The sequence below is a fragment of the Hippocampus zosterae genome, chromosome 4, assembly GCF_025434085.1.
Source record: "Hippocampus zosterae strain Florida chromosome 4, ASM2543408v3, whole genome shotgun sequence".
Taxonomy (NCBI): Eukaryota; Metazoa; Chordata; class Actinopteri; order Syngnathiformes; family Syngnathidae; genus Hippocampus; species Hippocampus zosterae.
The window spans coordinates 14,446,242-14,461,976 of NC_067454.1; the positions used below are offsets into that span (position 1 = coordinate 14,446,242).

At 40.8% G+C, this 15,735-nt stretch overlaps 2 protein-coding genes across 3 annotated transcripts; one reads left to right on the forward strand and one right to left on the reverse strand.

Moving 5' to 3' along the window:
• Positions 1–114: 114 nt before the first annotated feature.
• Positions 115–7,656, reverse strand: gas8 (growth arrest-specific 8). Of its 2 annotated transcripts, none has more exons than XM_052063496.1 (11): positions 7,169–7,656; positions 6,951–7,046; positions 5,866–6,063; positions 5,447–5,647; positions 5,194–5,248; positions 3,388–3,593; positions 2,874–3,029; positions 2,692–2,772; positions 2,407–2,616; positions 1,708–1,773; positions 115–1,602 (listed from the first exon to the last, which is right to left on the reverse strand). In XM_052063496.1, exons 1-11 carry the CDS (start codon positions 7,169–7,171, stop codon positions 1,480–1,482), a joined length of 1,395 nt encoding a protein of 464 aa, XP_051919456.1. In that variant the 5' UTR covers positions 7,172–7,656; the 3' UTR covers positions 115–1,479. The 2 variants fall into 2 exon arrangements, with proteins under 2 accessions (XP_051919456.1, XP_051919455.1); XM_052063495.1 differs by having other exon boundaries at positions 3,388–3,596.
• A 312-nt stretch (positions 7,657–7,968) lies between these two features.
• Positions 7,969–15,065, forward strand: si:ch211-122f10.4 (cathepsin A-like). Its single transcript, XM_052063494.1, has 11 exons — positions 7,969–8,260; positions 9,379–9,490; positions 9,566–9,703; positions 9,776–9,934; positions 10,437–10,528; positions 11,867–11,951; positions 12,035–12,181; positions 12,255–12,400; positions 13,430–13,592; positions 14,453–14,542; positions 14,615–15,065. The coding sequence occupies exons 1-11, from the start codon at positions 8,079–8,081 to the stop codon at positions 14,696–14,698; spliced, it is 1,398 nt and encodes a 465-aa protein (XP_051919454.1). The 5' UTR covers positions 7,969–8,078; the 3' UTR covers positions 14,699–15,065.
• The last annotated feature ends 670 nt before the right edge of the window (positions 15,066–15,735 follow it).

Genomic DNA, 15,735 nt, shown 5'->3' on the forward strand with positions numbered 1-15,735 from the left:
ACATGATTTTACTCAAACATGTCATCTACAGAGGGGACAGAAGGCTTCATCAAAAAGCCAACAAGTCTCCGGAGATTTAGAAAGCTGGACGCTGGTGAGCGGACAAACATATCATTATCATTGTTCTTTGTACTTTATTAAGAAAAAAATAAAAAGACACACTTCTTCGACAATGAATGAATCAATCAGGGGTTAATCTTAAAAGGTACAATTAAGCAGTGGCTCACCACACAAAAGAATAATAGCTTTGCATTTCACTGAATAGGTTCACACTCCATAGTGTCATTTTGTAAGGAAATGAAAATATGCTGTTTGTTATTTCAGTACAGCGGTGCCTTTAGATGAGTTTAGTTCATTCTATGAGCTCAACTCTTTTCCCCATTGAAATGAATTGAAACACTATTTATCCATTACAGCCTCCTGCCCCATTTTTTAATGACAAAATAGCACTCTATCATATTGTACCTTAGAAAAAAAAGTAAATACAAATAAATACAATGAGAGAGGTTTTGTCATACTGCATCATTTGATTGTCCCACTTTTTCAGTGGTCCGTGTAAAACCTGGGGGCAGAATAAACAGACAGATTGCACGTGGAGACGGTCTACAGCTCCTCAGCAGGCCACTAATATTAGTTCTTCGATGAGATATGGAATATATGATTGAGTGGTGTTGTATTATCTGTCTACATGTGCTGCTCCACCTTTTATGTTCGGATGCTTGTTGTTAAAAATAGTTATAACACCGCGATATAGATGCCACCCATTAGAAAGTCTATCGAGTCTGTCATTATGTGTTAACATTAAGCTAGCCGGGAAATTACTAAGGCACTAATTGTTTTAAAAATACCTGTGTAATTATTTTTGCTTTATGTTTGGTTTGATAGGAAACTTCAACTGGGAGTGGCAATTAACAGATTGAAACGTTTTTTTTAAAAGAATTGTTTACTAATGCTATCTGCCGAACTTGCTGATTATTGAGAAGTAGGTTTAGTCACTGCAAGCAATAACCGATAGAATCTTAAGTTTGTCCTCGCATATAAAGCAAAAAATAAAATTAATGTAAAAAAACTTGCAAGCCCAACGATTGCTTGCATCTAAAAAAAATAAAAATAAATAAACTCGTAAGTCAGTTCACTTCTATCTGAAAGTACAATTGTATGAATAACTACAAATATAATTTTTGTCACATTTTTGATTGGGAGTGTGTTGTGAGATTTGTAATAATGTAAATTAATGTAAAATATGCACCTGGTTGAATAAAAGCTGAGAAACACCAATTTGTAGACCATTGCCCTGAATCCTTATTATTTTATATCACAGAGACATTTTGCACAATTCCATGCCCCCTACTGCCTTTTCTCTTCCGAGTGCACAAAGAGTACACCTGATAGTTCAGTAATATTCAATTTAGTTCGATTCATCAAGTCAAGCAAAACCAGACTAAGTGAGATCACCTATCACAGATTCAGTCATTTGATCTAAAATTCATCATACACCCAATATTTATTCCTAAATGTGGAATATGTCACACAAGGTTCCTCCACAGAGATACCAAGAGCTCTTTGCTTTGCCTCATCCCTCAGGAATAAATCCTGACGGGCCTGCCAGAAGAACCGATGTTTCAACATACAGGAGACACAGAAAACATGCATTACTTATTTTGTTACATGTATCACTTTTAGCAAACAGGCAAAAGATCAGCAAACCTTGGTAGCCCGAGAGATGTTGTATTGTAAATCCTTCATGGATTGATTGCTGGAGTCTATCATATCCTTTAAGAGGAAAAAAAAAAACATTAAAATATTGGAAATATTCACCGTCAAATTTAAATTCCACCATCTATCCCTCCATCTACAGTGGCTTGCCAAAGTATTTATACCCCTTTTTCCACAATTTGTCACGTCACATCCACAAACGTGAATATTTGTTGGATCAACACAAAGTGGAAATTGGAAAGAAATTGACACATACGTAACATAGATCGTTTTGTGAAGGGATAGCCACACTGCAGTGCGTGGCCCGTTATATTCAGTGATTCAACTCCATCTGCTCTAACGCAGAGCTCAACGGTTTTTGGTGTTCGGTCTCATGATGTTCGCAATGCGAGCCCGACGACATTTGACATCCATTTCAGTTGACAGGAGACGACCACAAAATGGCGACCGCTCAAAATGGATGGATGAATTTGCTTGACACTTAATCCATGAATGTAACAGTACCTATTTTGGGGATTATAAATGAGACTTTTTACAGAGTAAGGCTGTCTCCTACAACTTCTACTCAGGTGCGATTTATATACGTATATTCAAATTTGAATAAAATCCCTGTTCCCTAGGTTGCATTTGGAAATTCACTTTGTTACTCTAACACCACTGTGCATAGGCCCTTAAGGGAAAATGTGGTACCTCGGCACCGTCTCTGCTGCTTTTGAGTGCAGTTTGGTCCACATTAGAGTCCAAGAGCACAGTGGAGAACTTGGCCTCCGTCGCTGCCAAGCTGTCCGTCATATCCCTCACTTTCGCTTCCATTTTTGCATTCTTCTCATCCTCTTCCCTCTGAAGACGCTCAATATTCTGAGTGAGGGTCAAGCGCAGCTCGTCTCGTTCCCGTTGAAGCTAGAGTCACATTCATGTGAGAGTGGATTATCAGAAGTATGCTAAATGCAATACATTATTTATGATTATGTTTACCTCGCTGAATTTCTGCTTCAGTTGCTCTAATTCTTGTTTCTGATCACGGAGCTCCTTTTCTTTTCTCTTTTCTTTGGTGTCCTGTTGAAAGCTCAACATCAAGCCGCTGGTTGTAACATATAAAACCCACACAATATGAAATATCCACACGCAATAAGCATAGTATTTAAAAAAAAGGCAACCTCTTCCCGGATCGGGTTCTTCATCTTTCTCTCAATTTCAGCAGCTTTGTGCTGCACGTCGAGGAGGAGCTTACTGAGATGCTCGTTTTCTGCTAGAAGGCGAGTCAGGTTCTTCTCCTTTTCTTTTTGTTTCATCTTTAGGGCTTCTATTTGTTTCTAGGATAGGACAGCATGAAGAATAAAGGGTAGGTGGTTAATTATTTATGAGGAAATATTTCCTTTTTAAAAAAAAATAATTTGTGAACAAATGTTGAACGTTAAAGGCGAATACATTCAAATAATTACTTAAACGGTTAATGACCACTATATTAGGCTTCACACTTTCACAAGATCTAAATAAATATATCGAAATCAAAAATTCAGCAAGAATCTTAATACCGACCGGTATTAGGATAGTAAGGCAGTTTTGCTAGTATTGTTGTTTTTGCCGTTGAACTGAAGCACATCACACAAACATTTCGTATTTTGTATGCATGAGTATTTTTTGTCTTTTTTCAGAAGGTAGCATTCTTACCTTCATTGAATCATTGTGATACAAATCTCGTTCCATGGTTTGATTGAGGAGAGTGAGTGTGTCACCAAATATTTGATCGTGATCTCTGGTCAGAGCGTTGATGTGACTGTTCCACTGATCCTCTTGTTTGAGGACTTCCATTTTCCTCATGTTGACCAGCTCCTGTTGCAACAGCTCCAGCTTTTCCTTGTAGTGGGCCTCTGTTCCTACTCAAATGTGTGCACAAAATGACAGAGTTAACGCTTGTAGATTCATGTTACAGCAGTGGCAAATTCGTGCACACACACAAATATATATATATATAGTTTGTTTGTTTTTTGCCGGAGGAGGCTAATTTTCTCTCTCTCTCTCTCTCTCTCTCTCTCTCTCTCTCTCTCTCTCTCTCTCTCTCTCTCTCTCTCTCTCTCTCTCTCTCTCTCTCTCTCTCTCTCTCTCTCTCTCTCTCTCTCTCTCTCTCTCTCTCTCTCTCTCTCTCTCTCTCTCTCTCTCTCTCTCTATATATATATATATATACATATATATATATATATATTTTTTTTTTTTTAACCAATCCTCTGTCAAACATCTTGGTTACATGCATTTTTTTGTTCAGGCCAAAGGAATTAAATTATTCCTTTGGCACCATCTAGTGGAATCTTGATGTCGTGGTTAAATTTAATGCATTGATCGTATTTTTCCATCTTGTTTGGACATTGTTGTTGGCACTAGATAGTCAGAAGTGACATCGAAAGTATGGTTTTGCTTCTGTCCCTATGAAGTTATTTATAGCCCGCATTGTCTAATTTGCCATCCAATTTGTGTTGTTGTGGGTAAATATCTCAAGATTATTTGAATTATTTTTACCATTTGTGCGCATTATTTGTTTACACGTGTGTGATATCTCGTCGGTTTACTAGTTTGATCTTTAGGCTAGTTTGCTAGCTCATACAATTAATGAGCCTCTTTGAACAATATAACTACCGAATACAATACTTACACAACATCGGTTCATGATTGTGAGCCACAAATTGTGTCATGGTACATTGACCGGACTTCAGTGCAGGTACCGTAGGTCGAATTCTCACTCACTGATCATTTGAATGTCACTAAGAACGGTTGTCTCTAGACAGAGTCACCAGGGACAGGCTCCAACTGCCCGCGACCTGGACCTCAAAGTATGGTGCTGTCATGCTTTGTAAATGAACATCACTGGACTTGATGGGAGAGTATGAACGACATGTACTCTCGGTTTGGGTCAACAGTCAAAGTGATGTCACTCTCTGCAAAATAACATGCCAAAGCTTTAGTAGCATACTTGTTAAAGATGATGTCACATAGAAGTAAGTTGTGGGCTTAGATGCTACTGACTTGGGGAGACAGGAGATTTTCGACATGAAGGAACAACCTGATTTTCCAAGTACGAACGAAAGATTAATGTAACACAAAAAAAGAAATAAAACTAAGATCTTTAATCTTGGATTACAGACAGCGGCAATTGAAACAAGGTGACTTCTTTGCACTTATATAAAAAAAAAGACAGTACAGGTATATGGTTGACTGTAATTTGTCCTGATCTTGCAACTGATTTTGTGTTTAATTGTGCATAGCTTTTATGGTGTAAAATTACTTAACATGGTGTCTAAGGACACCCATCTGCATGTTTTATTATTTTCATTTTAAGTGCCATGTTGTCAATTGTGGCATCTATATGCAACAACAAAGAGTTACGGCAATTATTTGTGGACTTTCTCTGGTCCCTATTCCTGGCGAAAACCGAGTGGCACTGTACAGGTAAACAAAAATTCCCTTGGAGGATTAGAGGTCTACCTGCCAGTTGATCCTCCCAGTTCTTCTTTGTTTTGGCCACTTCTTCATTGTGTCCCTGTTGACAAATGGGCCAATCAAACCAGTAATTTCAGAATCAGAATCATCTTTATTGGCCAAGTACCTAAAACACACAAGGAATTTGTTTTCCTTTCCTTTTGGGATAGCAGAGAAAAAGTATATCTCAATGAGATGCATATTTGCATCCATTGCGTTGAAATTAGATGCGTTAAAAAAAATTAATCGATGTCCTCACCTTCTCCAGCTCACTGACAAGATTTTCAATGTCGAGCTGGTGTATGTCATTCCTGATGGCTGCCGTCCTTTTATGAAGCTCCCTCTCCAGCTGGGCTTGTTCTTTCTCTCTCACCTCAGCAGTTGTGACACGGTCTGCTTCCAACTCAGACATGGTGTTGTTGTGCTCACGCAACAGGTGCTTCATTTTCTGCTTATACACCTGATGTCACGGAAAGATGCGGTTCAATTCATAACATTGCGAATACACTTTGCAGTGAGGTAGAGTAGGAAATGGGTGCAAAGCTTCCAGTAAATTTCCACAGGAAGTTAGGATATGCCCAAAGTCAGCTGAAATGGACAGCAGCTCATCCACGACCCTGAACAGGATACTTGCTTGACTTCTCCATCAAGCTGTGCAAAAGATTTTTAGTTACCTACTTTAATCTCTACAAGGTGGCGTCCCTCATCTTCCTCAATCTTCTTTTCTTCATTTCTGAGTTGGGCCACGGCCTCCTTCAGTTGCTTCTTGGTCACATCCCAAAAGGAGTGGATCATATCTCGCTCCAGCTGGAAGTAGTTCCTCTCTTCCTGTTCTCTATCCAGCTGCTCTCGCAGGATGGCAATGTGCTCTATCATCTAGAATTCAGAAATCAATTTTATTGCCGTAGCGGCACGTAATTTCTACCCACAACAGATGTGCCTTCCAAAATAATGATTAGCTCATTGACTGTCAGAGAGATATTAATTGAACAATGTATCTAAAAATGTGTTGTAGGTTGCAGTGCATAATACTCGCGGAGTCTTAGAGACTCACTGTAGACCCATGTAACATGCACGAACGCTGAACAACGCCGAGTCTACAATTGGCATGTTGTTAAACACATCGCAACTATATTTTTGTTAATTTTCAACCTGCTTGAGCAATTTCACCTGAGTTTTTTTTTTATAATCCTGAGTAAAAAGTGCTCCTGGCATTAATTCTGCACTTGATGAAATTAACAAGCCACAACTAGACGGTTGACACATATAGAGACCAAGCCCTGCACGGAGGTAACGTTATATTAGTAAGGCACATCAACATTAATATCACAGGAAAGAAGCTGCGCGTAGGACCCCAGACAAGGTAAAATTAATTAAACTTCGAGCAAGGAAGGTCTGGGTGACAAAGATTTCACGACACCGGTGCCCATTTCAGTCTGAAATGTTCCCACACTTGGATCATTTTCGGTCTTTTTTGTGTATTTTTCAGAGAATACTGCACGAATTAAACGACATTCAACAATGGTAGCTCTGAAACACCCTAAAATCTGCAATTTGACAAAGTTGAAACCTTATCGCTCAAATCAAGCCAATGCAGTAAATAAAATATTCACTATATATCACGGTTTTGAATCACTTATATAGTCAAATGAGAGGGCGTCCTGCGCTGCAAACTCTCTTCACTCAAGTTGTCAAGCTGATCTAAAACCCAAAAACCATATAGATTATGTATTTATTCATTGCGGCATCGTTTTCATTCTGACCTGCTCCTTGGACAGCTCGTCCGTGGTGAGTCCATCTATGAGTGCAGCAGGCTTGACCTTGGCTGACTTTTTGCCCGAGCTCTTCTTTTTAGGCGACTGTTCAAAGTTAGCACGTTAGCCAAAACATTTCGAGTCAATGCTGTAAAGCTAATACAACTCATTCATCCACCTCATTGTAATCCGAAAGGCAAACTCAGGATAAACAAACTTTAGCTCACCATGCTTCCAAATGTCGTTTGCAGTTATCTGGAAGCGTAATTCCGAGCTGCTTCAAACAAGCGTTGCCATGGCAACAGGATAAGCTTTTCCTTGGTGTGCAAACCCGCCAATAGAAGGCAGTTCTCCACTCCAAGAACTGGACCTGATTACAGTCTTGGACAGTTCAACAGCTAAAACGAAAAGAATTGTTTGGGGATTGGGTGAGAGTCCTCCCCCCTCCCCGGAAAATATAATCAGTAACATCAACTGATCATTGCTGCCGTCTCTAAACCATACAAGATGGCAGGTCGCACCGCTCTATTTCGTCGTACACCAGCCCCCTACAGTCATTACAGATCAGAATGTTACCTGCAAACATCATAGTCAAAAGGAGACTCCTGATCTGTCCATCACACCACAGAAAACAAGAGAGGGCTCAGAGGCGAGCCCTGACGCAGACCCGCCGCCGCAGGTGAGCTGGAACAGCGGCAGAACAGAGATTTTACTCAACAGCGGCGAAGGAAAAGCTCATTAGTACTCGTGATTAATTACAACACACGCAGTGTGTACGGCGTATGAAACTTTAGAGGTGCATAATGCATTTCGAAAGTCAAAAACAGTATCATTCAGGCTGCGTGACAGATATTCTTTGTGTGCCATCGAGGGAAATGATCCCATTTTAGTAATAGTTCAAATCACTTTTAAAAAGTTGCTAAAGGTTTTGAAACCGATTTTAAAAGTAGGTTCATGTGTTTGGTGAAAAAGTTGCAAAATCAAGCAAGCAAGTGCGATTGGCATCTGTGCACGTAACGAACAAGCGCCGTCACGTGACTTGTTTTGCAAGGAAGTCACGCGCCAGGATATAAAAAAACGAGCCTCGCTTCATCTGTTATCATCCCCCATCAGTTAGCTGATCGTTGAGGTCAGAAGATGTATGCACAGGGTCGCCCGTCGGTCTTGTTTTTATCCGTATTAGCCGTCTTCTGGCGTGGCTCTTGGGCTCATTATGCCCCCGACGAGGTGAGCAATCTCCCCGGCATGACTTTCAAACCCAACTTCCGTCAGTGGTCGGGACACGTCCAGGCCAGACCCGGCAAATTTCTGCATTATTGGTGAGCGACATGAAACACACACTTGAGAATAAGTATTGTACTCGTAGTGGTCACGTGACTGCTTTCGTTTTACTATCTTGTTTTGAAGTCAGTCTCACTGATAACAAGTAACTATTTTTTAAAATAAAATGTGCTTAGATTTTTTTTCAAGGTACGTACACTTGAGTATTAATATTTCTGACGACTTTTTTTAACTCCTTACATTTGAAAAAAATCTGTACTGTCTATATTCAGTTATTATCCAGTTTAGCGTTTGTCATTCTGATCACAACGTTAGCAAAAGTCGCAAGTTTGATAGCGTAGAGGGAATAAAAAAGAACAATTATGTGCGGAGGTTTATTTTCATTGTGCTCATAAAAAGTGGGTTGAGTAGACAAAAAATACATTCCTATAAAACTACTGTCATTTGAAAATGATGTGACTCAAGGATAAGTAAAAAGTGGTGATATGCTTAATTACGAGAGTAAGAGCAAGTACACCCAAGTATTCAATTAAAAAAACATCTACAGGCACGGGGAGAGCATGCAAACTCCACACAGAAAGGCCGGAGCCAGAAACAAATTGACTGGACTGTGAGGCGCATGTGCTAATCAGTTGTTCACTGTGCTGCTGAAGTGCTACTCATGAATTGCATATTGCTCTTCTCCCTGCTCCTATTAAAAGTACACAACCCTTTCTCCAGTGAGAAACGGAACTATGTCTATTTATGTCAAGTTGGGTTGGAGGAGTTGTAATTGGCATTCTTGTACTAATTTGATCAAACACTAAAAATCAGGAGTTGTCAGATTTGTTTTGTCCTTGCACATTTGTGAATTTATTACAAAAAAATTCTAAATCTGTGGGATTTGTTTGTGTTTTGATTTTAACTTGCATTCCGTGTTGCAGAGTAACTAACTGCCTTCTGTCAGAAATAAATGAAAGGTCTTTCTTTAAAACTATCGGTCACTGGTTTAATCGAAATGTCATGTCTCAAAAGTAGGCCTACTTTTGGTATTGGGCTGAGAACACTTAATGATATCAGTCCGGGGGAAAAAAAAGTGGTATGAAATATTTGTACTCAGCACGTTTGCTTCTTTGATTAATTGAAAGTGAATGTTGGTGGTTTGGGTCTCGTGCAGGTTTGTGACCTCTCAGAGGGATCCGGTCAAAGACCCGCTGGTATTGTGGCTCAACGGAGGCCCAGGCTGCAGCTCGCTGGATGGATTCCTATCCGAGAACGGACCCTTCCATGTGGGTGTGCCCATAATTTGCAAAACTGGCAACAACACTCCGTTGACGTGACTTTCATTGTTAATTTCCTCTCAGGTAAAAGATGATGGAGCCACTTTGTACGAGAACACTTTCAGCTGGAACAAGATTGCAAACGTTCTATATTTAGAATCTCCCGCAGGAGTCGGCTACTCCTACTCCATTGACGGTGACTACACAACGGATGATGATCAGGTGATATACTCTATGATTGATTGACTTGTTGCGTGAAGATAAAAAATAAATAAATTCACGTCTCCTGTTTAGGTTGCCGAGGACAATTACAAAGCGCTGCAGAGTTTTTTTGCCAAGTTTCCGAGCTTCACACGGAATGACTTTTTCATCGTTGGAGAAAGTTATGGTGGAATTTACGTGCCAACCCTCAGTTTACGCATTGCTACAGGAGATGACAAAATCAAATTTAAGGTGAGATTCTTAAACTCGAATGCGTGATAGAGTTGATGTTACTTTGCAATGGAGAAGGGCCCTCCCAAAAAAGGTTCTGTGTATACTAAAAAATAATGATGATATCCCGTCTTACGTTTCACGCAGATGTGCGAATTCCGTCTGAAATCTGAGCCTGTTTCGTTGTGGGAATAGACGCATACGTTAATTGTTCTGCCTGTCACTATGTCGCTTGCAAAGAGGATAACAATGATAAGTTGTATTTTCCCTAAGTAATCATTTTTGGATCAATTGGATAAAACTGGACCATTTCTTGTGGCACGCTAAGTGGTTGGTGTATACTCAAGTCAAGTCAAGTCAACAGTATTTATAGAGCACTTTCAAACAGCCATCGCTGCATACAAAGTGCTGTACATGGAGCGATTTAACATACAGAATAAACAGTAAGACGAAATGGTAATAAATACTGTGCTACACTGTCAAATGTATGTTAATTTTTATGTGTTTTCTTTTTTCTTTCAAGGGATTTGCTGTGGGAAATGGTCTCAGCAGCTTTGCACTCAATGACGAGACTTTAATATATTTTGCCTACTACCACGGCCTCTTTGGAGAAGAGTAAGTTACTTTTCGATGAAGGGACTTTATTTTAAAATGCCCAGTTTTGATTGACACTGTAAAATAGGACATAAGTTAATGGGGTTAATTATTGCGGTTGTAATTTACAGTGTAGGACCGTCTCCAGCACGTCCCCCATGAGGATAAGCGGCTCAAATAATGGATAGACGAATAGCTTCAGAATAGTTGAACTATCACAAACACATGATTGCAGAGGTACAGTCAGAATTAGGAATGCTTTGATGTAAATATTCAGACAGCTTAAACTTGCATTTGAGTACTCACCAACAACCTCTTCTTGATCTGGCCATCGAGCTTAAAATTATGATGAAAATGTTTTATTTTAATCAAATATTGTTCAAAAACGATTCTTATACATGGCGGCAGTTTCCTTTGATTTTTTTTTAACTACTCGCATTTTAGCAGGTATGTGAACAATCTTTCCAAACATTTCACTGGAGTACAAAAGCATTTCACATGTGGTGAGTCAATGTCAACACTGGGGGGCACTATGACAAGAGTAAATAGAGTAAACGGTAGATGGGTAAGAGATGAAGAAGAATGCCAAGTCTGGTATAACAGTATATTCAAGATATATTATCACATATACACAACAAATGGATGGATAACTAGTTTTGAAATCAGAAGTCAGTTCAAATGTTTTCATTCATTCATCTTCCAAGCCGCTTGATCCTCACTAGGGTCGCGGGGGGTACTGGAGCCTATCCCAGCTGTCTTCGGGCAGTAGGCGGGGGACACCCTGAAGCGGTTGCCAGCCAATCGCAGGGCACACAGAAACGAACAACCATTCTCACTCACACTCACACCTAGGGACAATATAGAGCGTCCAATCAGCCTGCCACGCATGTTTTTTGGAATGTGGGAGGAAACCGGAGCACCCGGAGAAAACCCACGCAGGCCCAGGGAGAACATGCAAACTCCACACAGGGAGGCCGCAGCTGGAATCGAACCCGGTACCTCTGCACTGTGAAGCCGACGTGCTAACCACTGGACTACCGGGCCGCCCCAAATGTTTTCAGTTTATTTTAAAAAAGGGGGTGTAGGGGGGTTTGGTCACAAAATAAATCTTGCAATATCTCACTGTTGTTACAAGTGAAGACTATTTGCCTCCACAGGCTATGTAAAAATGATCTTATGGGGTGGATCTGTCCTCCGGACCTAGAGTTTGACACCTGTACCTTAACGTACTGTATCTGTTGTACTATCAAGAGTATTTTGAGCATGAAGACAGATGTACAGCATCAGCAGAGATCCTGCATCCAGAGTCGGGCTTTTTCCTGGTGTGGTTGCAATTGTAACTTTGTGCGTTATGTGCAGCTTGTGGCGTGATCTCAACCTTTATTGCTGCGAGAAGCAAAGATGTGACTTCTCCAACTCCACTTCGCAGAAATGCCAGACGCTGGTATGTACGTGCGCCCTGCATGTACATTGTTCATCTCGCCACACAGATGAGCAATGTCTGCCTCTGTTTTGATCTCCCTGTAGGTCGGCGTGGCCTTTAATATCGTGTACAACAGTGGCCTTAACGAGTATGCGCTTTACTTGAACTGTGAGGGTCGCGGTGGTTTCCACCCAGCCTACGAGAGGGCAATGAGTCACCTGTTCAAGAACTACCGCAAACGTAGCAACAATGTAAGCGAGAGTGCACACTAATTCACCACACAGGATAAGCAAAAGGGATGTTGACCAAAGTCTTTGCGGGAAGCTTTCAGATGGGCCGTCATTCTCCATCTCTCTGGGCAAGGTGCCCCCCTGCATTAATAGCACGGCTCAAGTCAACTGGCTCAACAGGGGCGATGTCAGGAAAGCCTTGCATATTCCGGACACGCTGCCACCGTGGGATTTGTGCAGGTATGTTCGAACGCACACACTCTGCACGACAAGTTATTTGTTGTCATTAATTTTGGATAATGTGCGTGGTGTTATTAAAGAGTGTGGTTTAATTTCAAGACCACAATTTATTTGACCAGTTACATTCACGGAATTGTGACAGCAAAGCCAATATCGCCATGGTAACGATCAATCTATTTTCTCTGAAAGGGTGTGAGGCAGCTGTGCGAACGAACTGGGCCACTGTGTGCTAAACTGTAACAAAATGAAAGTAGTTGTGGCTTTGAGATTTCGTTTTGTTAAAACGTGTGACAAAACACACACACAAGGGACTCTCACCCCATTTACTCTGTACTTGTCTTGTGTGTCTACACATACAGGCACGTCTTAATAAATTAAAATGTTGCATTCTAAATTCACAATGCAGTGGAGTACACAGAATATTAAAAACTTCAGAAAATACTTTGGGGAAGGCCAATTACAACCCTACGCTTTGTTTAGAAGTAAGACTATATACAGTATACTGAATATGGAGTCCCCCTCAGTTGACTTTGTAGTTAAGGGTGCCCCCTGCTGGTGGCGGCTTAGTAGTACCGGGTAGTAGTAGGATAATAATAATAATTTTATTTATAAGCGCCTTTCAAGACACTGATGTTTCCAGCCATAGGGAAGGGCACAAAAAACATCACCGATACAAACATTTGATTCATCTAATAGATTTAAGTAGTAAAACAGCAATTGGATAAAAATCTGAAACATCAATTTGTGCTGGCAGTGTCTATCCTAACATTTTTAAATGTATCGAACAGTTCATAACCAAATCAGAGCTTCGTTTGCTTGATGCGGACCAATAATGGGGCCTTTTATAAAATGTTTTATGTTGTTGTAAATGGGGGGTACGTTTTCTACATGGTTGCTTGAATGTGACTCTTGACCTCATGATCATCTGTCACGTGATGGTCACAGAAATAAGGATCCAAAGGTCCACTCATTGTCCTGTTCCATGCATGTCTTGTGTTAACTCATTAACGCTTCTTGTCTCTTCTGTAGTGAGACTGTCGGGCAGGGTTACACCAGCCTGTACGCATCAGTGAAAGATGTGTATCTTAAGTTGCTTTCGTTTGGCCTTCGAGCACTTGTCTATAACGGGGACACGGACATGGCCTGCAACTTCCTGGGAGATCAGTGGTTTGTGGAAGACCTGGGCATAGAGGTAGCGCCTGACTATTGATCCCTAACCCTTGTTTGATTTTTCATTCATCCACTTTATAATCCGCTTCTTGTCGCGAGCGTGCTGGAGCCTATCCCAGCTGATTTCAGGCAGTAGGCTGGTTATATCCAATTGCAGGGCGCACATAGACAAACAACCATTCGCGCTTACAATCACACTATAGGAACAATTTAGAGTGTTCCATTACCCTGCCACGCATTTTTTTGAAATGTGGGAGGACACCGAAGTTCCCGGAGAAAACCCACGCAGGCGCGGGAGTACCTGCAAACACTCCAACACAGGAAGGCCAGAGCCGGAATCGAACCCTGCACCTCAGCAATAGAAGGCAAATGTGCTAACCAGTCGCCCACTGTATTTTTTTTCTTCTTCTTCTTCACAAGGTGCAGGTTTGTAAAACCTATTTTCAGTACCACTCCCTCCAGAGTTTGTAATTGTACAAAGATGGTGGCAAAACACCATAAACTAAAGCATCTACTCTATTGCACGTATAAACCCAAATTACCTTACATGTTTATGAAGTAGTGAAGCTATTCTACACAAACGAACCACCCACACACGAGGCTCATGAAGAGTATTAGCTGGCATATTAGCATCAAGCCAGAAGGTAGATGACGCTGTCATGACATCAGGCTAACAATTTTGGAAGTTTCTTATTTTTTCACAAATCTATACTATTGGTCAGTCAACATGCTTGTTATTTTTCCACTTTAGTGGCCAATCTTGATGATGATCAATCTATGAGGATGTCAAGTTAATGGTTGAACAAACATGCCACCAGAGGCCAGTGATATTTGAGGTTTGCGCAGAGATAGTCAAATCTAATGTCTTCATGTTGTTCCCAGGCCACCACTGTGTATCAACCCTGGCACCTTGACAACCAGGTCGCAGGATTCTACCAGCAGTATGGAAACGTTACCTTCCTGACAGTGAAGGTAAATCAAAATAGTTTTACTCCATTTAGTTTTACTTAAGTGTTGTACTGAATACTGAATAATTGTTTCCAGGGTGCAGGTCACATGGTTCCACAGTGGGCTCCAGGTCCAGCTCTTCACATGTTCCAGTCCTTCATAACAAATGGCTCCTACTGAATCGTGGATACTGTGCTTAGGTTAATGTGCATTCATTGACATATATCATATTTTTTTTAAATCAGGGATTTGGGATTTTGAGGGAAAAGACAGTTTGGAATTCATTTTGCTCCTTTTATTTGTCCAAGAGAGCACGCTGCAGTGTTTGAGCTTAATTGTCAAGAAAACTTAAATGACCTTTTCCACTTTGTTCAATTTTGGCACAGTGCAAAAAAAAATGTTGTCTCAATGACTCAATGTCATTGTTTGCCGAAATGAATCAAAATACTGCAATCAGTTTGCACTTTTCACTTATGCCAGGTGACTTGTCAATAATGAAGTTGAATTCAGTAAAACTGCATTTTTAATAAAATGTGTTGGAAATGTATTACATTCTGAAGTTTATTTACTAATCTGCGGTGGACAACACGTACAGCAGCGGTGCCCAAACGTTTTGGACCTAAGATCTACTTTTCGATCAACCAACCTCCTCTCGTTATCGCGCACGCCCGCACTTATACGCGCATGCCGTGATGAGCTACAGCCATACCGGCCGCTAAGATGAACAGACAAATAAAGTAGACACGAGACTTGAAGTTTGTTAAAAGGAAATCACTGCCTACCTTCGTGGGCGACCAGGCGCGGTGGTATGGGACGCACTTTTGCAGCCTGTTAACTGTCGTTGCTCAGGCGTACCGTTTTAAAATGCTTCTCTCGATCCCCCAGATTGCCATTCATTGCCAGTGCCATCGTTGAATTTTACACGAAACGAACTTTGACTGATAATTATAATATAAAAGCCATTTCGCGACAGCGCTGATTGCAATGTACAATTGCAAATTGCTGAAGGCTAACAATTTCCGGTGACGGAGTCACCGACACCGGAAGTAAGGGGGGCCTTGTTTTTATTACTATTATACTTTTTGTGAAAGTGAGGCTGTTAGGATTATTAGGGTACAGTGAGGAGTAACATAAAAATATATTACTAACATGTACAGAGACACACAAATTGTTGTTTATTTTTACACTAGACCCATCGACTTGGGACCAGTCCACAA

What these genes read in the sequence shown, in the direction of transcription:
- si:ch211-122f10.4 (XM_052063494.1), top strand. Translation starts at nt 8,079, where the DNA reads ATGTATGCACAGGGTCGCCCGTCGGTCTTGTTTTTATCCGTATTAGCC. An exon ending in GGCAAATTTCTGCATTATTG is followed by an intron (nt 8,261 to 9,378) that starts GTGAGCGACATG and finishes GGTCTCGTGCAG; the next exon opens with GTTTGTGACCTCTCAGAGGG. An exon ending in TTACCTTCCTGACAGTGAAG is followed by an intron (nt 14,543 to 14,614) that starts GTAAATCAAAAT and finishes AATTGTTTCCAG; the next exon opens with GGTGCAGGTCACATGGTTCC.
- gas8 (XM_052063495.1), bottom strand. An exon ending in CTGGGAGGATCAACTGGCAG is followed by an intron (nt 3,597 to 5,193) that starts GTAGACCTCTAA and finishes CACACATTTGAG; the next exon opens with TAGGAACAGAGGCCCACTAC. An exon ending in TGAAGCAGAAATTCAGCGAG is followed by an intron (nt 2,617 to 2,691) that starts GTAAACATAATC and finishes ATGTGACTCTAG; the next exon opens with CTTCAACGGGAACGAGACGA.